The sequence below is a fragment of the Balaenoptera musculus genome, chromosome 14 (genome assembly GCF_009873245.2).
Source record: "Balaenoptera musculus isolate JJ_BM4_2016_0621 chromosome 14, mBalMus1.pri.v3, whole genome shotgun sequence".
NCBI classification, from domain to species: Eukaryota; Metazoa; Chordata; class Mammalia; order Artiodactyla; family Balaenopteridae; genus Balaenoptera; species Balaenoptera musculus.
Genome location: NC_045798.1, coordinates 66,237,705 through 66,258,090, shown reverse-complemented (window position 1 = coordinate 66,258,090; position 20,386 = coordinate 66,237,705). Strand labels below are relative to the sequence as shown.

Genomic DNA, 20,386 nt, shown 5'->3' with positions numbered 1-20,386 from the left:
CATGGTGAGGGAGCTCCCCTCGCTTATGAGGCCAGGGTAAGCCTTCCTGAAGAAGCCACATTTGAACTGAGACCAGAAAGAAGAGGTGGAGGGAGCATGGGCAGAGAGTGTTCCCAGCAGAGGGAACCGTGTTTGTGAAACTTGGGGGGTGGGGGAGGAGGCAGAGAGAACATAGGTCTTTTGAGAAAGAAAAGCAAGTTCAGAATCATAAGAGGCTGGAGACAGAGGGCAAGAGTGATGAGAGGCCAGGCTGGGCTGGGTCCCTCAGGGCCTCCGAAATCGTGATCTTCTTTTAGCCTCTTTGTGCCTCAAATTTCCTAGACAACTGAAAAATTACAGTGGATATTTTTCAAGTGTTGTAACCACCTGAAAAGTAAACATGTGAAAGGGGTTTCAATATTAGTATGTTCATTACCAACCCATCAGCAATGTGATGTTTTATAGAAAGTGAATAATCACACGGTGAGACCAGTCATTTAGCCACTCGTCTTTTACATTATTGTCTCGTGTTTTGAAGTGTGTCCCTGCTGCTGTGTAAGAAATAGTACCAAGAGGTTGATGGCTTCCTGATATGTCCTAGTGATTATGTGTGTGTTGGGGGGAGGGGGGCGTTTGACATTTGGTCTCTTTCTAGGAATTACCATTTAACAGTTGGGAATGATATTTGACATTTGATTAGTGGAGACCTGATCAAAGTGGATTAAGCCCTGGAAGATTCCTTTTTCTCACAGAAAGTCTAGAGCTCTTGGGTGCTGGCATTGATTTAGTGGCTCAAGGATGTCAGAGCAGTGGTTTCTGTGATTCTCTAGACCTTTCCCTCGTGGTCCCAAGGTGACTGCTGCAGCTGTAGCCATCACATGCACATTCCAGGTAGGAAAAGGAAGAAGAGAAGAAGGTCAATGGGGTGCACCTTCCAGCTGTTTAGTCCCCTTTAGAGAGACCATCAGTCAACTCATCACTCTCATTGGCCATCGTTAGGAGTAAGGGAAACAGGAAAATGAAGTTGTTTTGTTTTCTTTTAGCTCGGCCCATTGTCATCCTAATAGTAGAGAGGTTCTAGAAGGAAGGAAGAGGGAGGGAATAGAGGTGCCGCCATGAGCATACTGTCCTGAAATTTAAGAAAACCCGCCATGTTGTGCACACTTTTTGTTTGTTTGTTCTGCACAGGCCATTGGGAATGCTAAAACCACTCGCAATGACAACAGTAGCCGTTTCGGAAAGTACATTCAGATTGGCTTTGACAAGAGGTACCGCATCATTGGGGCCAACATGAGGACCTACCTTTTGGAGAAGTCCAGAGTGGTCTTTCAGGTGAGCCCTGTGACTGGACCTTCTTGTATTTTTTCCCGTGGATTTTTACTCGCTCCACGTTCTGCTCCCTATGCCCAAAGAACATCTCATTGTTTGAACCTGGATTTGGATAGACTTGTTCTTTCGGTTTTCATTTTTTTTTCATTAGTAAGTATTCATTTATAGGCATCAGACCTGAAAAATTTTTACTCAGTATTGATATGTTTCAGTGAGCATTGTTTTTATTTTTATTTATTTATTTATTTTTAAATAAATAAATACCATGCATATACCATGCAAGCACAATATTTATCTATCTATCTATGTATTTATTTATTTATTTATTGGCTGTGCTGGGTCTTTGTTGTGGCACGCAGGCTTCTCTAGTTGTGGAGTGCGGGCTCAGTAGTTGAGGTGTGTGGGCTTAGTTGCCCTGAGGCATGTGGGATCTTAGTTCCCTGACCAGGGAGTGAACCCACGTCCCCTGCATTAGAAGGTGGATTCTTAACTACTGGATCACCAGGGAAGTCCCAGGGCATTGTTTTTAGATTCAGTCAACAAACATATATTGTTTGTTATGTGCTAGCCCTGTGCTAGTCACCAGAGATACAGTGAAGAATAAGACTGTTGTGTTCTTTGTGGACTTCGGAGTCTTGTGATCAGGGGAATGTCATATAGGGTCTGTGGATTTCAACTTTCACCAGGAATCTTATTTGGTAAGTTATATTAAAAAAAAACAAAAACCTGCTTGACCGCTTACTTCATTTCCTTTTCAAATAAATGGAGTTCTCGCTTCTCATGTGACTCAGTTCTTCTTTGCTCGCCTTTTGTCCCCTCCTTCCCAACTACTCTTTGGCCTCTTGGTGACCCTCTTCCTCCTCCACCCTGGCCTTTGGTGGTGGTCATTGCAGTTCACAACCCCGAGAGCGGTTCTCTCCACCTCCCAGGTTTGGTTGGACTACCTGACATCCTTCATTTCACTGCATCAGAGCAAGCAGCCTGCTGTGCTGGCCGCGGCTCTGGCCAGACTCCCTGTGGGCTTTCCTCTTCCTTGCTGCCCATGCTTAGGCCTCTTGAAGCCCCCGTCCCACCCATCACCACCACGACCACTCCGCCAGTTTAAGGCAGGTCTGGCCCCATTGTCCCCTGGAAGTCCTGTCTCAGTCGTGGACCTCTCCTGACCATCCCAGCCTGACATGATGGGCAAGGGCATAGCTTTTACTTAGTTCCAAGCGTCCCAGAGGAGAAAGGGAGCCTGCAGCAGGGAAATGACGGTCAGCCCACCATGAGCCCGGCAGCACGGTTACCTGGACGAGTGCTGATCCACCGAGCCGTCCCTTGTGGGGTAGCAGTGATGTTCTGTAGAGGAGGAAAAAGAAAACCCCTGTGTTCTGCATAAATCAAGAGGTAAAAGTCCTCTGGTTGGCAGAAGGCCCCATAACGGTGAATGAAAAACCTGGAGGTGGGAATTGAAGGTGGCAGAGGCGTGAAGGAAAAGCCTTGACCTCTGTCACCCTGGAATTAGAATGGGCGAGGGGACAATCTTGGGGGTCCCTGCCCTTAACACTGCTTAACTGTTTTCCTCCTCCAGGCAGATGATGAGAGGAATTACCACATCTTTTACCAGCTCTGTGCGGCTGCCAGTCTTCCGGAATTTGAAGAGCTCTCACTATGTAAGTAAACGGGCTGCGTGCCCGTCCTGGGGCTGGGCTGCTGCTGCTGCAGGTGGGGCATCTGGGGGCTCTGAGGGAGAAGGTGTGCGCGGCTCAGCGTCCTCTGTCGCGGGTTCTTAGCTCTGCCTCACCTGTGGGCACAGTCCCACCCCTCTGTGAGTTTCATGCCCACAGGAAATGAGAGGATAAGAGGCTGGGGGTGCAAGAGTCTTTTGCAGAGCACCAGTGAATTGACACGCATTATTATTTTGAAAAATATGTGTTCACTCTAGACGCCCTGAGGAATGCGTCTCAACCACGAGGATCTGGAGATTTAGCTAATGCGCATCACTTAATTGTGGCCGACGTGTTTTAAGTCATATTTAAGGATTGAGACAAAGAAAAAGAAGGAAGGGGGTGAGGATAAAGCAGGGGTAAGACGGGGTTGGCTCAAGGGGCATATTGATGAATCCCGGGCGACCCCACGGAAGGTGAGAGAGGAACTTAAAGAGTTTAACTGGACCGCTGAGCCTCAGCTGGGCAGCAGTGCCCCGATTCCTCGCAAGCAGGCGGGCAGCTTGCCCACATCCACCCTGCAGCCTGGAGGCCAGAGCGGAGCAGCCAGAGTGGGGTGCCAGGGGCATGCGTCAGCGTTTTGCTGCCATCAGGTGGGAAGACAGCCTTTCAGGGGGTCCCAGTCACCCTCCGTTTCTGTTATTATTGTCCGCTAAGAGACTGTTGTCTGCCTGGAGACTGTTGACTTGGAGCTAGTGGAGTTGAGAGCCAGGACAGAGCAAGAAGGGCGAGCAGGCTTTAGTTCTTGACACCATACCGACGTAGCTCTGCTCCTCGGGCCTGGAGCCTTCCCCGTTCTATGTGCGCGGCCCTATCTTGGAATATTGGCTGAGTCCTGCCACTGAGTTCTCCAGGCCATCTGCTGGTGGATGCGTGTGGTGAGGGCACGCCTCAGGGCCATGCAGCTTCCCTGTGCCTGGCCTGTCATCTGTATTTCTGGGAGGTGTGGGTAGGTCCAGTACTAGCAGATGGTGTACAGAGCTGGGTGTCTAGACAGAGGTTAATTGGCTTTTGTGCAACTGTGTGTCTAGACAGAGGTTAGTTGGCTGTTGCGCAACTGTGAGAGAAGTAGACTTCTGAGGCTTTACTGTCCCAGAGCCAAATCCTCACCATCTTAAGGACCCGTCACCAGACCCACCTCTGACCACTCCAGCCTATGCTCCCAGTAGGTAAAATACATCAAGTAGCTCAAAGCTTGGTCTGCCCTCCTCACTCTCTGCTTTACTTGCATATGGATTCTGGTGGCACTCAGTGCCTGTGCCATGCAGTTTAGCACTGGCTCCTCCGTTCATTCATTAAACCCCATGCAGGCAAATTAGGCCCTGGGGATGCGGTGTTGAACCAAATGTTGTGGGTCCTGCCCTTGCTTCGCTTACATTTACAACACGGATTAAGAAGGGTATGCTAAGGCGAAGCACAGTTGAGGTGGGTCAGAAGCTGCTCAGGGAAAGTCAAGTTAAATGAGGTCCCAAAGGAGGAAGCCTTGGATGACACACATTAGACTGGTTTTGTGCTGTACTCTAGCTGTTCTGTGCTTGCAGGTCTGATTCTCCCCAGTGAAGTCGTAAACTCCTCGGACAAGGAGTGAATGTTACAAGCCTTGTTTGATGGGCACTGCCCTGAGCTGGCAGCTTGGGGCTCTCATGCTGGCTTACAGTCACAAGGGACCAGGAGGGCAGGCCACGTTAAGGGCCACTGCCATCCTCCCCCCTCCTTCCACAGGCCCAGCTGGACTTCTCAGGGCCAACCTGCGGGAGTTGAAAACTTTTTTCTTAGGGTCAGTTTTATAGAAAATGAACGAATGCTGGTAAGATCCATCTGGCTGTATCTGGACTATTTTATCCCAAACGTAACTTTCAGGTAATAGGAAAGAAATCCTCCTCCCCACCCCCCCACTTACAGGAGTGCATTGAGGAGAAAAATGACTTTTCCTTACTCCGTGTTTCAGCAAGGTGCAGGCTCCTTGGGCCCCTGGCTGGAGCAGTTGAAAACTACCCGATTGGATCCATTTCTTGCATTCTTACCTGCGTGTGCCCTCTGAGAGCATCTTGGAGTGAAGTGAAGAGCCTTTGATAAGCTCTCGTGCTCAGGCATGAGGCTGTCTTCTGCCTTGTGGGTGGATGGGCTGTGAGCCCTGAAGCTTGACGTTTATAGTTCCACAGATAACCCTGGTTGAATGGATGGAAACATCAAATAAATGAAGGACTAGCCAGTGACTTCTAGTGAATATTCAGACCTGCCTCCCCTCCTTCCCTCTTTTCTTCACCTAAACTGTGCTGTTCAAATGCACAGAAATCTCTGTAAGACCCCTTGGCCCTGCAGGAATTTTGTGCATTTGTCTTGAGAATGAAGTGGACAGGTGTGCATACAGCCCCACTTTCCTCTGCCCTGTGGTTGGTGGTCTGTTGCATTAAAATGACCTCGGGATGAGATTTAAAAAAAATAATACAGTGAATAATATGTTAGAGTGTGAACAAATGATGGTAAAAAGAGGTATAATGGACCCACATTCCCTTAAATGCAGCCTTCAGGTAATAAGGAATAAATCCTTTCTTCTTTTTCGTTTCCGTAGCTGCATAGATACAGTTTTATAAACACCCTCTCTTGCCTTGCACAAGTCAGAGTACAGCCTACCCAGGTGAAGTGCAAACCCTGGGCCGTGGCCTTGATGGTCCATTGCTCTAATCACTGGCTTCACGACCCTTCTGTACACTAGTCTGATCCAGTGAGCCAGTTAATAGGGGATTTTGTGATGTATATCTCCTTGGGAATTCTAAGTAAAGAGAGAGACCCAAACTGGAGGACAAGAGACCCCTCTCTGGGATGGGATGATTGGCTTCACAGGCCTAAAAGGAGAGCTGAGATCCAGGCAGGCAAAGCAAATAGGGGAAGAGTGACTGCATCCTGTTGGGATGTCTGTCTTATTAAGAGGGTCTGGGAGTGACGTTAACAGAGGTGATTGTAGCGTTAAAGCAGATGGAAAGGAGATGATTATTTTGATTGGATTCAAATCATTCAGTAGAGAATGCTGTGATTGGCTGGGGTGGCCCCTGCAGTGATGAACCTGAGCAGGAAGAAGTTACTCTGCTGGGCCTGTGAGTTTGGGAACTCAAAGCAGGGAAGGGTGGGGAGGTCTGTTTCACTCAGAACATCAGGCAGTGGGACCCTGGCCTTTGACAACGAAAGGTCTTTGATAGATGCTGAAAATGCCTCCTTCCCTCCAATATGAAAGCTTAGTGTTCTTTTTGGAGTCTCAGGTGACTCTAGTGTATCAACTGATACTTTTGATTATGATGTAGGTTGTATTTATGGCTAAGTCATGGGATGTCATAGATAACCATCTCCTTAATTGGGTGATCAAGGAATGGGCTCACAGGCCTGGCCAAACCCTGGGTGAGCCTGGGAAACCCCTTAAAGCCCTATGGTGCCCAGTTTGCCTGTCTGAAAAATGGGAGTAAATATACACTTGGCCCTTCATATCTGCAGGTTCTGCATCTGTGGATTCAACCAACTGGAATTCGATCCATGGTTGTGGAGGGCTGACTGTACTATACCATTTTATATAAGAGACTTGAGCATCCGTGAATTTTGGTATCTGTTGGAGGTGGGGGGGGGGGTCCTAGACCCAACTCCCTGTGCATACAGAGTGACGACTGTATTCAGTCGTCTTCATATGGACACAGTAAAAAATCACCAAATGAGGTGTTTTGAAAGGTGAGTGTAAAGGGAAAAAAAGAATTGATGCTTTTATTAAACCCTTGAAGCTGTTACATTACTCCGTGCCAGAGCTTCCAGGGTGATTAGATATGAAAGATCCAAATATGCTATTTTCCACAAAGACCTAACGTGACTTGCTTCATCAGAATTCGCTTCTGCTGTGGCTGTGAGTGAGCCCAGGGCCACAGTCCTTCGTCTCCCACTTCAGGTGCCTGCAGTCATCAGAGTGGGTTGAAGTCACTCCTCCAGGAAGCCTTCCCTCATAAAACATGACCAGTATTCTGCTGTTCATTCCCATGTGCAGTGTTGCCTGTTGGTTGTGTGTGAGACTGGGGTTTGGGGCTGAGTTCTGCCACTTCCTAGCTGGACCTGGTATCGTGGACCTGACCAGTGGGAGGAATTGGCGGAGTGCAGTGTGGCTTGGAGCATAGGATCAAGGTGGGAAGTGGGAGAGACCAGGAAGGAGACGTCTGCAGGGCCATTGACGGCATGAACAGGGGTAGAGCTGAGGAATGACAGTAAGGAAGCCGGTGTATCTGGGACATAGAGGTGGGGATGGAAGGACTAGGCGTGAGTCTGGAGTGGTCGGAGGAAGCCACTTCACAAAAGGTCCTGGAGGCCCTTCTAGGGTGTTGGACCTTTGCCTTGAGGGCAGTGGAGCAGGAGGGTGTCTCCAAAGGGCTTTAAGTAGGGAGTGGTGTGATCAGAGTTACCAGAAGTTTAAAGGAGGATTTAGAAAGGACAGGAGCAGAAGCAGGGAGAAAGACTTAGAGTCTTTTGCAACAGTCCCCAGACAACAGATGCTGAACAGGTCAGACCCTGGATAGTGGCAGTCGGGATGGAGGAAGGAAAGAGACTCAAGAAATTCTTCGGAGATCAAATCGGGAGGACAAAGTGTTGAAGGAGGACTGGGAGTTGCAATGAAGCTGCATCTAAGCATGTGTAACTGATGTGCCTTCAACCGTATGTGCCCAGGTGAAGAGAAAATCATTTAACTGGTGTTTTCAGGGGAGGAGGGAGAACAGCCAGTGTCCAGTTTTGGCATCTTATCAAAATCAAACATTATACACTTAGAAATGCCAAGCACTGGACAGAATTGTACCACACAAAGGCATTGTAGTTTGTGAAAGTTGAAGTGATTTTCGAGGGTGATTTTGTTGAGGTGCAATTGTTGCCTTACATGCTGGCTCTCAAGCCCTGTAGTTCAGATGCTCCCCAGGGCTCGTTGCACTTTTGCCCTCCGCTGAGGGTGGTTCTGAATTCTATGACGGAACCTGGGCCCCTCCTCACTAGTCATCCCCAGGCTGTTAGCAGAGGCCTGACTGAAGAGGAAGTAAGCCGGGGGATGAGGGTCTCAGCCTGCATTTGTACACGTGCTTAAATAGCTCAAGGGGCCCCAGCGTTTAAAACAAACAAATCGTGTCACTCTGGGCGCATCGTTGCCCCTCATGTGTCAAACGAGGTTGTCAGACTAAGATTATTGACGGTCATGGAAGTCTGGTTCTAGGGTGGGTGTACGTTTTACTGTGTCTATCAGAGCCTTTTAAAAAACAAGTCTGTGGTGAATGCTACTGTAACTTGAACTTGCCATGACTTTTATGTTCCCTTGTTTTTCACATATCAGTTTTAACACAAATGCAACAACAGGTTCTGTCACTGTGTTGTAATTTTCTGTCTTTTGTTACTCAGTTTTCTCTCCCACTTGCCGTTGTCAGTAAAGATGATATTTGAAAGAGTTCCACATCCAGCTGGGAATAAACTCTGGCCCGGGTCAGCTTGCTCAGGGAGTGGACATCCTCGTGGGGCATGGTCTGTGGTGAACCCGGGGATGAAGCGTCCCTCCCGTGCCTGATGCCTCACCTCCTTTCCCACCACAGCCTGTGCCGAGGACTTCTTCTATACGTCACAGGGAGGAGACACGTCCATCGAGGGTGTAGATGATGCTGAGGACTTTGAGAAGACTCGACAAGCCTTCACACTCCTTGGTAAGGAACTTGGGGATGGGGAGAAGGGCCCAGAATGTTGATCGCGTGGAGAAAAAGCACGGCAGTGTCCCACTTTGCTTGCCAACCTTCATGAGCTGGTGGGGAAGCCCTCTTGCTCTTGGTGAATATCTTCATACTCTTATTCCATCCCAACCCTTGGGCTCCAAAGGTTATGGCATGGAACTTTGGTGCCCTTTCTTAACAATAGGATTTGAGAGTTGATCTCTCGGGCATTGCCAAGTACTCCTTTTCACTCCCTCAGGGCGTTGGCACCGATGGATGAAAACCAAGAAGAGCCGTGTCTTTTTGTGTTGAGGGTTTGAGGCGGTGTGTTTTAGCAGAAGGAACATACCTTAGGGACCGAAACCACCCATGTACCACAGTCAGGGTCTCCAAGTGAGAAACAGACTGCAAAGGTCTAGTAGCTCTGCCATACGTACAGTGTTATTTCTGTTGTTGCTGTTTCCATATAGAACTTAGCAGTGGAATCCATAAATCAAGATCTCTCTGTCCTTCTGGGTCATATAAGACAGTAGAGCTGGAGAAAACTGCCCCTTTCCCCAGCCAGTTTTGGGGGAAAAGAGCCCCCAAGTGGTAGAGTGGAAGGCAGTCTGTGCTTAACTGGAAAACTGAAGTGGTAAATTCCTGGGATCTGCAGCCAGAAAAGGGGAAGCTTGGGAAGTTAGCCTGAAATCCACAGAGTGGCTCAGGAGGACCTGGTGCTTTTCCCAGCCCCTCCCTGACAGACATTTGGCTTTTGAGTCATGTGACCAACCCAGAGCAGCATTTCTTAGGTTCTTTGGGAATCAGGGAGGTTTCATCCAATGGCCAAATAAAGCATGGCCAAACAGGACACGCCCTGATCTCCATATGGGGAGAAAGTCAGGACTTCATGTGCTGAAATCTGAGTGCTATTCACTTCTCTGGATAACTGGTGGATAGATGTGGTTTGCCTTTTGTACCCATGAGGCAGAAACCACACTGGTTATTCCAAAAGAGAAAAATTACTATAATTGTTAACAAGAGCAGTAGTAGATAATTAACTATAAATAAGAGGATTTTAGGGGTCTAGAAATAGTGGGTGTAAAAGAACTGTCTCGAGGGTGAGGCGGAGCAGCCAGTACAGGAGCTGTTGACTAGGAGAGCCCCCCATGCCAGGCTGAGATTTCGATCACTTCTAGGAGGATGTGGCTGCCCCAAGATCAGGAAGCCCTCTGGCGGTAAAGGAACCTGCCAGAGGGTGTGGGCCATCCCTGGTCTGTGTAAGCAGCCTGTAGTGCCCTGGGGTGTGGTGGAGCCAGAACTTCTCAGAAGCAGCTGCTAATGGGGGAGCACGGCCTGAAGACACAGCTGGAACTCACCTGGCAGGTGGCTGGACTCCCAAGATGAATACTGATGACTGTGGAGGGCCAGAACCAGGAATGGAGGTGGCTTCTTGCTGCTCTTGCCTTGTGAAGTCCTTGCAGTGCCCTCTGTTGACCAAGTGTGACATGCCACCAGCAGGCCAAGGGGAAATGCTTACAGGGTCTAGAACCAGGGTGACAAAGCAGGGCAAAGAAGGGCGGCTTTGAAGCTGAGGGATGATAAACTGGGTACAGGTGTCCCTGAGTTCCCCAGCACCACAGAGCTGTTTTATTCTCCAGAGTTGGGGAGCAGGTATAGAGGAGACTTGATGTTGAGGAGGAAAGCAGTTGGCTAAGAAAGGAGAAGGCCCCTGTAGTGCTGGTGTGAGCAGTGGGCATAAGCTGATCCAAGGAGATGGTTGTTCCCGCCAAGGCCCTAAGGAGACTAGGTACTTTAATTCTCAAAGCAAATGGAATTTTAAAAATTAATTATTTTTATAAGCCATTCTTCTCTACTCTTTAATAAACATGGCCATTTTTTAAATTCCAGAGGTTGGCAAACTTTTTCTTAAAGGATATGATAGTAAATATTTTGGGCCCTCTTGGCCATACGATTTCTGTAGCAACTAATTAACTTTGCCACCGTAGTGCAAAAGTAACCATAGACACAATGTAAAAGGAAAGACATGACTGTTCTAATAAAACTTTATTTACAAAAACAGGCTGTGGGCTACGAGCCTTTCAGATTTAGTGTTGGATTTTTTTTTTCGTTTTGTTGCTTCCTGTAAAGGGGTACTGCTTATTCAGATAATCCTGTATTAAAAAGGGACTTTCTGGTCGGTATAGCATAGGAATCCTAACTATTGTTAGGATTCCATAGTCAGTCATCTAGTATCTACTACTTAAACTCCTACTATGACAGGGTGGTTAGGTCTTTGGAAATTAACAAAGCATTGGTTCCTAAGAATAAGAGAAGGGGAGAGGAAAGTGAGATATCCCTCTCATCCTGTGATGGGCCCAGCACCCACTTCCTGACTAGTTCTTCTGTGGGACTTACTTGAGAGCACTCTACAGTGCTTTACTCCCTATACAGGTGCAGAACCGTCCAGCCTCCTGTCTTGTCCTGGGTTTCAGCCTCTGGCTTTAGCTGGTCTTTCTTTTGCCGCTCCGACTCAGTTACACTCAGGACATCTGCCTAAATTGTTCACCCTCTGGCTGTTTTTTGGATTATTAGTTTAAGTAAAACCAGATGTTTGAACAATGCATGCATTTCTGTAGACATTTGCAAGGACTTCCGTCTGCGTAACAAGTATCAATACAGTCATCCTGTCACTCATGTTTCTGAGCACCTACTGTGTGCCAGGCACTGGGGATATAATGATGAAGCAAGAACAGGGATTCGTTGTAATTTTTTTTAAGTTTGTATATTTTGAAGATGTTGTGTAATAAAAATTAAAAGGAAATCCCTGACCCTATGAAGTTTACACAGTAGTGGTCATCTAACACTATTAAAGTGTAGAGTTAATTTGTCTAGTTCATGCTTGGGTTGTCCACTTTGTTGATTATCTGAGTAAAGTTTTTAATCCTAACATGACACATCTTTACTCCCATTTATATAGGTGTCACTGACTTTTTTTTTTTTAAGCCTGAGTAAAATATTGCCTTAAAAATAAGTAACTGCATCTGGGGAAGAATTTGGAGAGCAACTGTATTATCTTTTAAACTGAATGGTAGGTCAACTGGTGTTCATTATATTAGTCTGTAGCCTTTTTTTAAGTCTGAAGTATTTGGTAATTCAAAAAGAAATGATAATGCCTTAAAGCTAAATATAAATTTTAAGAGAGTATCCATGTCTTTGATAACTTACATGCATAAATAACAAAATCGACAGTAGATATCTGCTGTCAGTGGCTCCAGAGTAGGTGTGTGTGTCTGTAACTGACGGAACAGATAGTGTGGTAAACAACAGCCCCCAGGGGAACAGCCAAGGGCCAGGTGGCCGTCCAGCCCCATAACAGCACCCCCAGGAGAAGTTTCTCCTCTTCTTTCTCCATTGGCACTTCAGATGTGTGTCACAGATGTTTGCAGGATATTATGTTGGGGGAAAAATGACTGCAGATAAATGACCATTCTTATTAAACTCATGAAAACATCCATAAAATGTTGATTGAAATGAAGTCCAAAATGGGTCTGCTTGATTGCTGCCTCTCCTTTGCTCTTGAAGAAGTGAAAATGGTAGCGTGACCCATCTGTTTTGATCAGGACAATCACCGTGAAGATATTTCCCTTTTAGTCCAAGGAGCCCCTTTGCCCTCGGAGCTGTTACTGTGAGTGGTAATTACTTGGTGAGGAGCCTGGATCAATTTAGGAGTCACTGGCCCAGAAAGGAAAATGAAACATTTTTTCTTAAGTCCTTAAAAAGAGGATAAAACATCCTTTCTATCTTACCGTGGATATTGAGTGTCATTCATTCATTTTTTTTCCCCCAGGAGTGAGAGAGTCCCATCAGATAAACATTTTTAAGATAATTGCTTCCATCCTACACCTTGGAAATGTGGAGATTCAAGCCGAGCGCGATGGTGAATCCTGTAGTATATCAGTAAGTTGCCCACCAGCACCAGAGGTAACATGTACACAATTTACTTTGTTCGTACAGTTTTATACAACTGAAATGTCTTTACACTTAGAGGACATTCATAGGTTATATATTCTTAAGAATTCTACAGTGTTATCAGCTCATGAGTACTTTCGGTCTGTGCTTGCAGGGATATGAAGGAGTGTTGGACACCGTACTTGGTGACTGTCTCCAAGGAGCTTACAATCTAATTGGGTGGACAGGACAGATAACCACAGTTGCCAAGATTTTGACAGTACAAAGGAGAATATTGAGACATCTGTATGACAGTATTGCAAACTGTGAAGTGCTCCATAAATGCTCTTACTGACTGTTACTTTCTTGGTGCCCAGTGTAGTACCTTATATGTGGTAGATAAAAAATGTCTAAGTGGGTGGGTGGGGGAACACTGCCAGTTACAAGTAGTATAGACAGCATGTTGTGGGCTCTCTGGTATGTGATGGTGTTGGGCTGGGCTAAAAAATTGATATTCTGACCTTGAGTAAGGAATCTGCAATTGTTTCTTTTAGGCCTCTTTTGTGTCCATTTATGGCCAAGTCCTGGGAGGTACAAAGTATGATTCTTGCTACCAAGGTCTTAGAATTTAAATAACTGGGGAAATACAGAAGACAGTACTACAGAATATGAATGTGGGCATGTGTCCAGGCCACGCACAAGCTGATCCGTTTTCCAATTGTGCAGACATTTTTTAACCCAGTTAAACCTGGCCCTGCCTCGAGGGAGAGGAAGTCCTGAATGGTAGCTGGCGTTTGGCCGAGCTCATCACCCCCATACACCTACAAGAGAAATAGCCTTGGGTTTGGAGCCCCTGGCCCCATCAGGCCTGCCGCCATCCTCGGCACGGAGTCTGCAGCCTCATGAGAGGATCGCCCGCTGGGCCCAGTGGGAAAGCAGGGAATGCTGGAGCTGGGCAGTGCTCGGTGCCCCGGGACATCGACGTGTGTGCGTGTGCCTGTGTGTGTGTGTGTGTGTGTGGCGGGGCAGTGTGGTTGGCCGTGGTGATGCTGTGAGACGGATTGAGGTGGGCGGAGGAGAACCCGGTGCCTTGGTGGGGTGGCGGATGGGCCTCTAGTGCAGGCCAGACGCTCTTTAGGGCCAGTGAAGCATTGTCCCTCTCGAGAAAGGCACAGAGGGTCTGTGCCTCCCCTCCCAGCACGTCCCCATAAATGTCCCCCGGTTCCTTAGGGCAACCGTACTGTGCCTAGTGTCGGGGACAGGTGAGTTTAGGAACATTGGCATTGAAAAACTCCTGATTTAGGCTGGCCAAATGCAGGAAAGCTGACAGATTTCCCTTGGCCTCCACCCTCCCCTTCCCCCAGTCTCCTTCTTCTCAAGGTCACATCCTGGTCACATCCCCCATCGTGGGTTCTTACAGCGTTCACGCCTCTCCTCCATATCTCTCAGCGTGGTTGTAATTTTACATTTATTATGTGATGATTTGCTGTGTGTCTCTCTCCCTCATGAGACTCCACAGTCTATGCGAACGGGGACTGTTTGCTCACTGTTGTATCACCAGCACCCAGCACAGCGCCCAGGACTTGGCAGATGCCCAGTAAGCAGATGGATGGATGATGGAGGCTCCCTAGGCTCAGGGGTGCCGCAAGTGAGCAAATAGATGAGCCCTGGGCGGGGCTGGCGGTGAGGCCCGAGGACCAGGGCCAGTGAGTTCCTGGGCGCCTGTGGCTGTGGGTTGAGCGGGACCAGGGCCTCTTTGGAGAGCCAGGACTTGGGCTTATCAGGGAAGTGTCTCTCTGATCTTAGAGTTGATCTTCCGCACCAGCCTCTGCAGGGACCTTCGGGTGAGAAGGAAAGTGAACGTTTACTGGTGGTATTTGATCGATGCCCTTTTCCCCCACTAAACTCCAGGACAGTGTCTCCTGTGCTCACTCTTTTAGCCTTGACACACACTGGCACCCACTGAGTGTGTGTGTAAAGACTGTGTGAGGGAGGGATATCAGGGCACACTTGGGGAAGGGGGGGGACGGAGGACACAAATGGTGCTGGAGGGAGGGGAGGATGGCTGACAGGTGGAGGCTCGGACACCAGGCCCTTACTCTCAGAGACGACAGGAAGTCAGAGGTTTTTGAGCACAGGTACGTGGTCTAGGCTGGTCTCATTGTTCTCCAGTTAAAGGCTGTGTCGAGACGAGAGCTAATTGAGACTGAGAACTCGGAGTCAGGGCTGCCAGGGTTCAAATCCTGGTTCTGCCACTTACTGATAGTTTCTTACCTTTCTGTTTCCTTATCTGCGGGCGGGGGTGATATTACCCACCTTGGCACAGGGCTCGAGGACTTGGGTTCTCGACTGTTATCATCATTGTTGGCAGAGCCAGAGTGGACCTTCTGAGCGTCCGTCTCCCTTCGCAGGGTTGGAAAGACTAAGGCCCAGAGAGAGGAAACTCTCTCTCTAAGGTCATAATGACAGTTAATGGCAAAGCCCAGCCAGCGTTCTTGCCCCACACCACTGCCAGCCCTGCTCCTTCCTCTGGATGGTCAGTCCCTGGAGCTGGGGCAGTCTTCCACTAGCCTGATGTTCCCCATCGGTGCCCAGCACGCCGCTGGGCACACAGTGTGTGCTCGCTCGAGAAATGCTTTGCTAAATGGTTGCTAGTGCAAGGATTTTGCTTTATGCCTTGGGTGCGTAGGGTGGACCGCCTACTGTGGAAGGGGTGTCTGTCCAGATGCAGTGTGCCTTCTGCTTGGTAGTTGTTATTTTTAATTAAAGCATGAAAATATGTTCCATAACTGCCAGAGTTACCTTGGAGATGCAATAGCATGCAATTACTTGGACACCAGAGGCAATTTGTTTCTTGAATTTGGCAATATGGGCCCACAAAATCCATCAGCTGCCTATGATGCTGGCTGTCTTTAATGGATTTAGCATCATTTAATTAAGCTTAAGTGTAATTGCATAATGTTAAATCAGTTTCACTTAATACCTTTAATCAACAGTCAGGAGCAGGTAATAGATGGGCAGGCCACTCCCTGCTGCAGCCGATGGGAACCTGTCCCGTGGTGATGATTGAAAAGTTCCAGAACTTGTGGAACTCTGTGTGTGTGTGTGTGTGTGTGTGTGTGTGTGTGTGTATGTATGTTTACAGAGTATGTTAACAAGCCGGTTCCACCACGTTCAACCTACTGTCACTCTCCCCACCCCCCACGTTTGTTGAGTAAACCCAGTTAATGGCCTTGGTAACTATTACTCCAACTCCACAAACCATACTCCGGAAAAACTGGCCTTAATGATTTTTGGAGGTTCTTTCCTACTCTGACATTTTATTATTTTGTAATTGTGTGTATTTGGGTAGATGGATTTTAAGTATCTGTAGGAGGGAGAAAAAATGGCCTGGGGAAATGGTACGGTTATCTGTGTTAATTTTCATTGAACAAGCCTGCATTTACATCCTATGTGGTGGCAGCGTCATCAGAAAATGATTCCCACAAGCAATTCAGGGCCATTAGGAGGTGGCACATGACATTCTAAAGGATTCCCTTTCAGCCTCGGAGTTATTAAGCTCTCCAGCAGGCTCATGGCTGGGTTATCTACTTCCCCTGGGGGATTTAGATGAGGGAATGAATAATGGCCGAGAAGAACCTCTAGAGGAAAAGCAGGTTTTCTGTGGGGTGTTGTGAATGGGCAGCAAGGGGGACCCAGGACACCTACACACTTGGGCGAAATAAGACAAGACTCTGTGGCTGACTTGGTTATGAGGGACTCAAGGGCAAGGTGATGTGATTGGTACTTTGGGTAATTGAGGGTCAAGATGAAATGCAGCTGGCTACCTGGGTGCGTTCTTGTACTTCTCTGGGGCTCAGTTTCTTACCTGTATGGTGAAGGGACTTACGCTGGAGGCATCCCTAGTTTTTCCCAGCTCTAAACATGAATATCAGTTACAGTGTTCCAAGTGATCTTCCCAAGTCAAAATTTGTTCCTTATTTTTTGCCATTTGTCCTAGCTTTCCACCTAGATTCACTTTCTTTCCAAGTGGCAAGTGCTTAAAGAATATAAATAAGTTCAGTTATGTGTTTAGTATCACCGGGGCTAAGATGAAAGCAAATCTGCCTGGAAGCTTAGGACGGTGTGATGTCAGTGTGCTGCCATCGTCCAGGGGGGTCAGCTCAGGGCTCGTTTCCAAGTGCACTGCTCTAGACCACGTGCTAGCCCAAGGTAACCCTCAAAAGCAAGGACCTTTCCGGGGCTGTGGATTGAGCGCTGCATGTGGAACTCTGCAGTCGGAAGCTACATTCACTGTGATTTTGCCTCTGGCTCCTTATTCTTAACGGATTATCTGTTCCTAAGCTATCAGTTCTCATCCTGCTCCCTTCACTCTGGAACCTCTCCTCCAGTTACCCTTCAGGCCCTGGCAGGGGAGGAGGGGACAGGGAAAGTGGAGAGTTGTTTTTTAAAGCCCTGCTGATGATTTGTTCATTAGCAGGTATTACCAGTTTGAGCAACACTCTTTGGGCCCCAGTTGTCACTTAGTGGTGTGAGAGTGCATGAGATGGCTGGGGCAGTGGCTAGGGATGAAATGGGGTTCTGGGGGGCCTAGAGTTGGGTTCCTTCCCTCCCTAGAGCATGGTGGTGGGCTGTCCTCCACGCCCCTCCTGAACCCTTCTCCCGTGTCTCTTCCAGCCCGAGGATGAACACCTGAGCAACTTCTGCCAGCTGCTAGGGGTAGAGCACAGTCAGATGCAGCACTGGCTGTGCCATCGCAAGCTGATCACCACCTCGGAGACCTACGTCAAGACCATGTCCCTGCAGCAGGTGGTCAACGCGCGCAACGCCCTGGCCAAGCACATCTACGCCCAGCTGTTTGACTGGATCGTGGGGCACATCAACAAGGCCCTGCACACCTCCCTCAAGCAGCACTCCTTCATCGGGGTCCTGGACATCTACGGGTAGGACTGTGCCTCCTCCCGCTGATCACTGGTGTCTTCCTGCTGGCATTTTAGAGCCAGCGGGGACCCTGGAGACCTTCCTGGTGGTTCTCAACCAGGGGAGTGTGAAATATGGGGGAAGGGGGCATTTTTGGTTGTCACAGTGACTGGGTCTCTGAGGCCGGCACTTGGTGGCCCATGGCCAGGGATGCTAGGTGTCCTACAATACAGAGGACAGTCCCGAGGAAGAATGGACCCTATCAAACACCAGTAGCTCCCCTACTGAGAAACCCCACAGACATCCGTTTGTCCTTTTGGGAAACTGAGGCCCAGAGATGGCAGTGTCTTGTCCAACATCAGACTGGAGGTTTCTGTGAACTTAAATTCAGGTTTTCTACTTCAGTTATGTTTTATTTAAAACTGTCATCCGACCTCATTCACGATGTCACCAATCAAGGTGATTGTTTTAATACTGTAGTTGTGCCCAGTGCTGCGATACAGATTGATATTGTGTGTGGTCATTCCTGAAGTTTCTCTGCATTTTAGAATTCTAGCCTAGTGGAAAAGACGGTTACTCATAACGGTGTAACTTACAGGGAGAGGCAACCTGGCATGTAGAAAGTGTACTTCACTAGGCACTAGGAGACTGGCTTTCTGACTCATTGCTGTCCCCAGCTAGCTGAATGGCCCTCTGCAGATCACAGCCCTTCTATTCTTCAGTTTCCATAGCTTGAAAGGAAGTTTTGAGCCACAGGTCTCTCTTAGGTGCATTCCAGGTCCTTCTAGAATTGCTTGAAATTATATGTACTGGGTTGAAACCTTACCTGCACTTCTTTTATGATCAATGTCCTGCCCTCTTTAAGCTAATAATAGATGAAATCCTCCTGGATCTTTATATCATAGAGGTCATGGTTTCTGTCTTAAAATAGAATTTTGAACCCTTAGAAGTGCAGAGTTGTAAGAGCCATGATACTCTGGTAGAAACGACTGCTCAGTGGGCTGACAAGCTGGTGCTCGCCTTATGTTGAGGCTGTAGTAAAGGAAAACCTCCTCTAGAAGCGACCGCTTTCCCGTGCAAAGATAGGCTGTCCCAGCTCCATCTCTGCTGCTCTTGTCCATCACTGGGCTTTGAATCAAATCATGTCACATGCTGTGGCAGGAAACTTGATTTCTGGCATCACAGAGGCTTCCAGAACATGCTGAAGAGTTAAGTCACATGCACGAGCTACATAATACAAGAGACAACAGAAGAAATTGTAACAGGGTCGGTTTGAGGGTTTGGACACTTGGTGCTGTACAAGTTTCAAGGCAGAAGAGTGCACGCTTGTTGGCACAGTCAGGAAAAGCTTCACGTGGAAGGTGAGGCTTGAACTCGATCTTTCGAGGAGAGAGTAGAACACGGGCAGTGGGGGGAGACCCTTTGGGACAGGAGCACAGTCCAGATGGTAGGAAAAAAGCCACCTCCTAGGTGATGAGGAGCACAGTGGAGGATGACCTGGGGGGAGGCAGGAGAATGCATCCTCTCCGGGCTCTCCAGGGTCCTAGCGGAGTGACTGTGGACATGCCACTTCTCTTCTGCTCCATCGAGAGCCTGTTTTTGACTCGGCCCTTCCAGTTGCTCTGGGGAGAGCAACATAGAACAGCCTGTGCACCCTGGAAACATACTACCGAGCTGTCAGTAATTAATTCTGTGTCATTCATCCTCTGCCATGAGTATTTTCAGGTAATTGGGTTTCAAAAAAACTGACCTTTAGTGTTACCTTCTGATGTAAGAGCTAGAGAAAGTCAGGATGCAGCATCTGACCTGGTTCCCTTAATCTACCTGGGCAAGAATCTATTTTTACAGAGTTTTCGGTGTGGGAAGATTAATGTGGAGACTCACTGTTCTTGCTGTTTTTTTTTTTTTTTAAACATCTTTTTTGGAGTATAATTGCTTTACAACGTTGTGTTAGTTTCTGTTGTATAACAAAGTGAATCAGCTCTATGCATACCTATATCCCCATATCCCCTCCCTCTTGCGCCTCCCTCCCACCCTCCCTATCCCACCCCTCTACGTGGTCACAAAGCGCCAAGCTGATCTCCCTGTGCTATGCGGCTGCTTCCCACTAGCTGTCTGTTTTACATTTGGTAGTGTATATATGTCCATGCCCCTCTCTCACTTCGTCCCAGCTTCCCCTTCCCCCTCCCCATGTCCTCAAGTCCATTCTCTATGTCTGTGTCTTTATTACTATCCTGCCCCTAGGTTCATCAGAACCATTTTTTTTTTCAATTCCATATATATGTGTTAGCATACGGTATTTGTTTTTCTCTTTCTGACTTACTTCACTCTGTATGACAGACTCTCGGTCCATCCACCTCACTACAAATAACTCAGTTTTGTTTCTTTTTATGGCTGAGTAATATTCCATTGTATATATGTGCCACAACTTCTTTATCCATTTGTCTGTCAATGGACACTTAGGTTGCTTCCATGTCCTGGCTATTGTAAATAGAGCTGCAGTAAACATTGTGGTACATATCTCTTTTTGAATTATACTTTTCTCAGGGTATATGCCCCTTAGTGGGATTGCTGGGTCGTATGGTAGTTCTATTTTTAGTTTTTTAAGGAACCACCATACTGTTCTCCATAGTGGCTGTATCAATTTACATTCCCACCAACAGTGCAAGAGGGTTCCCTTTTCTCCACACCCTCTCCAGCATTTATTGTTTGTAGGTTTTTTGATGATGGCCATTCTGACTGGTGTGAGGTGATACCTCATTGTGGTTTTGATTTGCATTTCTCTAATTATTAGTGATGTTGAGCATCCTTTCA

The 20,386-nt window shown here is 47.7% G+C and overlaps 1 protein-coding gene across 6 annotated transcripts in view; it reads left to right on the top strand.

Moving 5' to 3' along the window:
- MYO5B (myosin VB) overlaps positions 1 to 20,386 on the top strand; it is a 367,733-nt gene that overhangs the window by 213,004 nt on the left and 134,343 nt on the right. For all 6 annotated transcript variants that reach the window (XM_036823444.1, XM_036823439.1, XM_036823438.1 and 3 more), the window contains exons 6-10: positions 1,168 to 1,311; positions 2,882 to 2,963; positions 8,612 to 8,719; positions 12,552 to 12,661; positions 17,330 to 17,595. In XM_036823444.1, the coding sequence (XP_036679339.1) occupies positions 1,168 to 1,311; positions 2,882 to 2,963; positions 8,612 to 8,719; positions 12,552 to 12,661; positions 17,330 to 17,595 (710 nt within the window). The remainder of the gene's footprint in view (positions 1 to 1,167; positions 1,312 to 2,881; positions 2,964 to 8,611; positions 8,720 to 12,551; positions 12,662 to 17,329; positions 17,596 to 20,386) is intronic.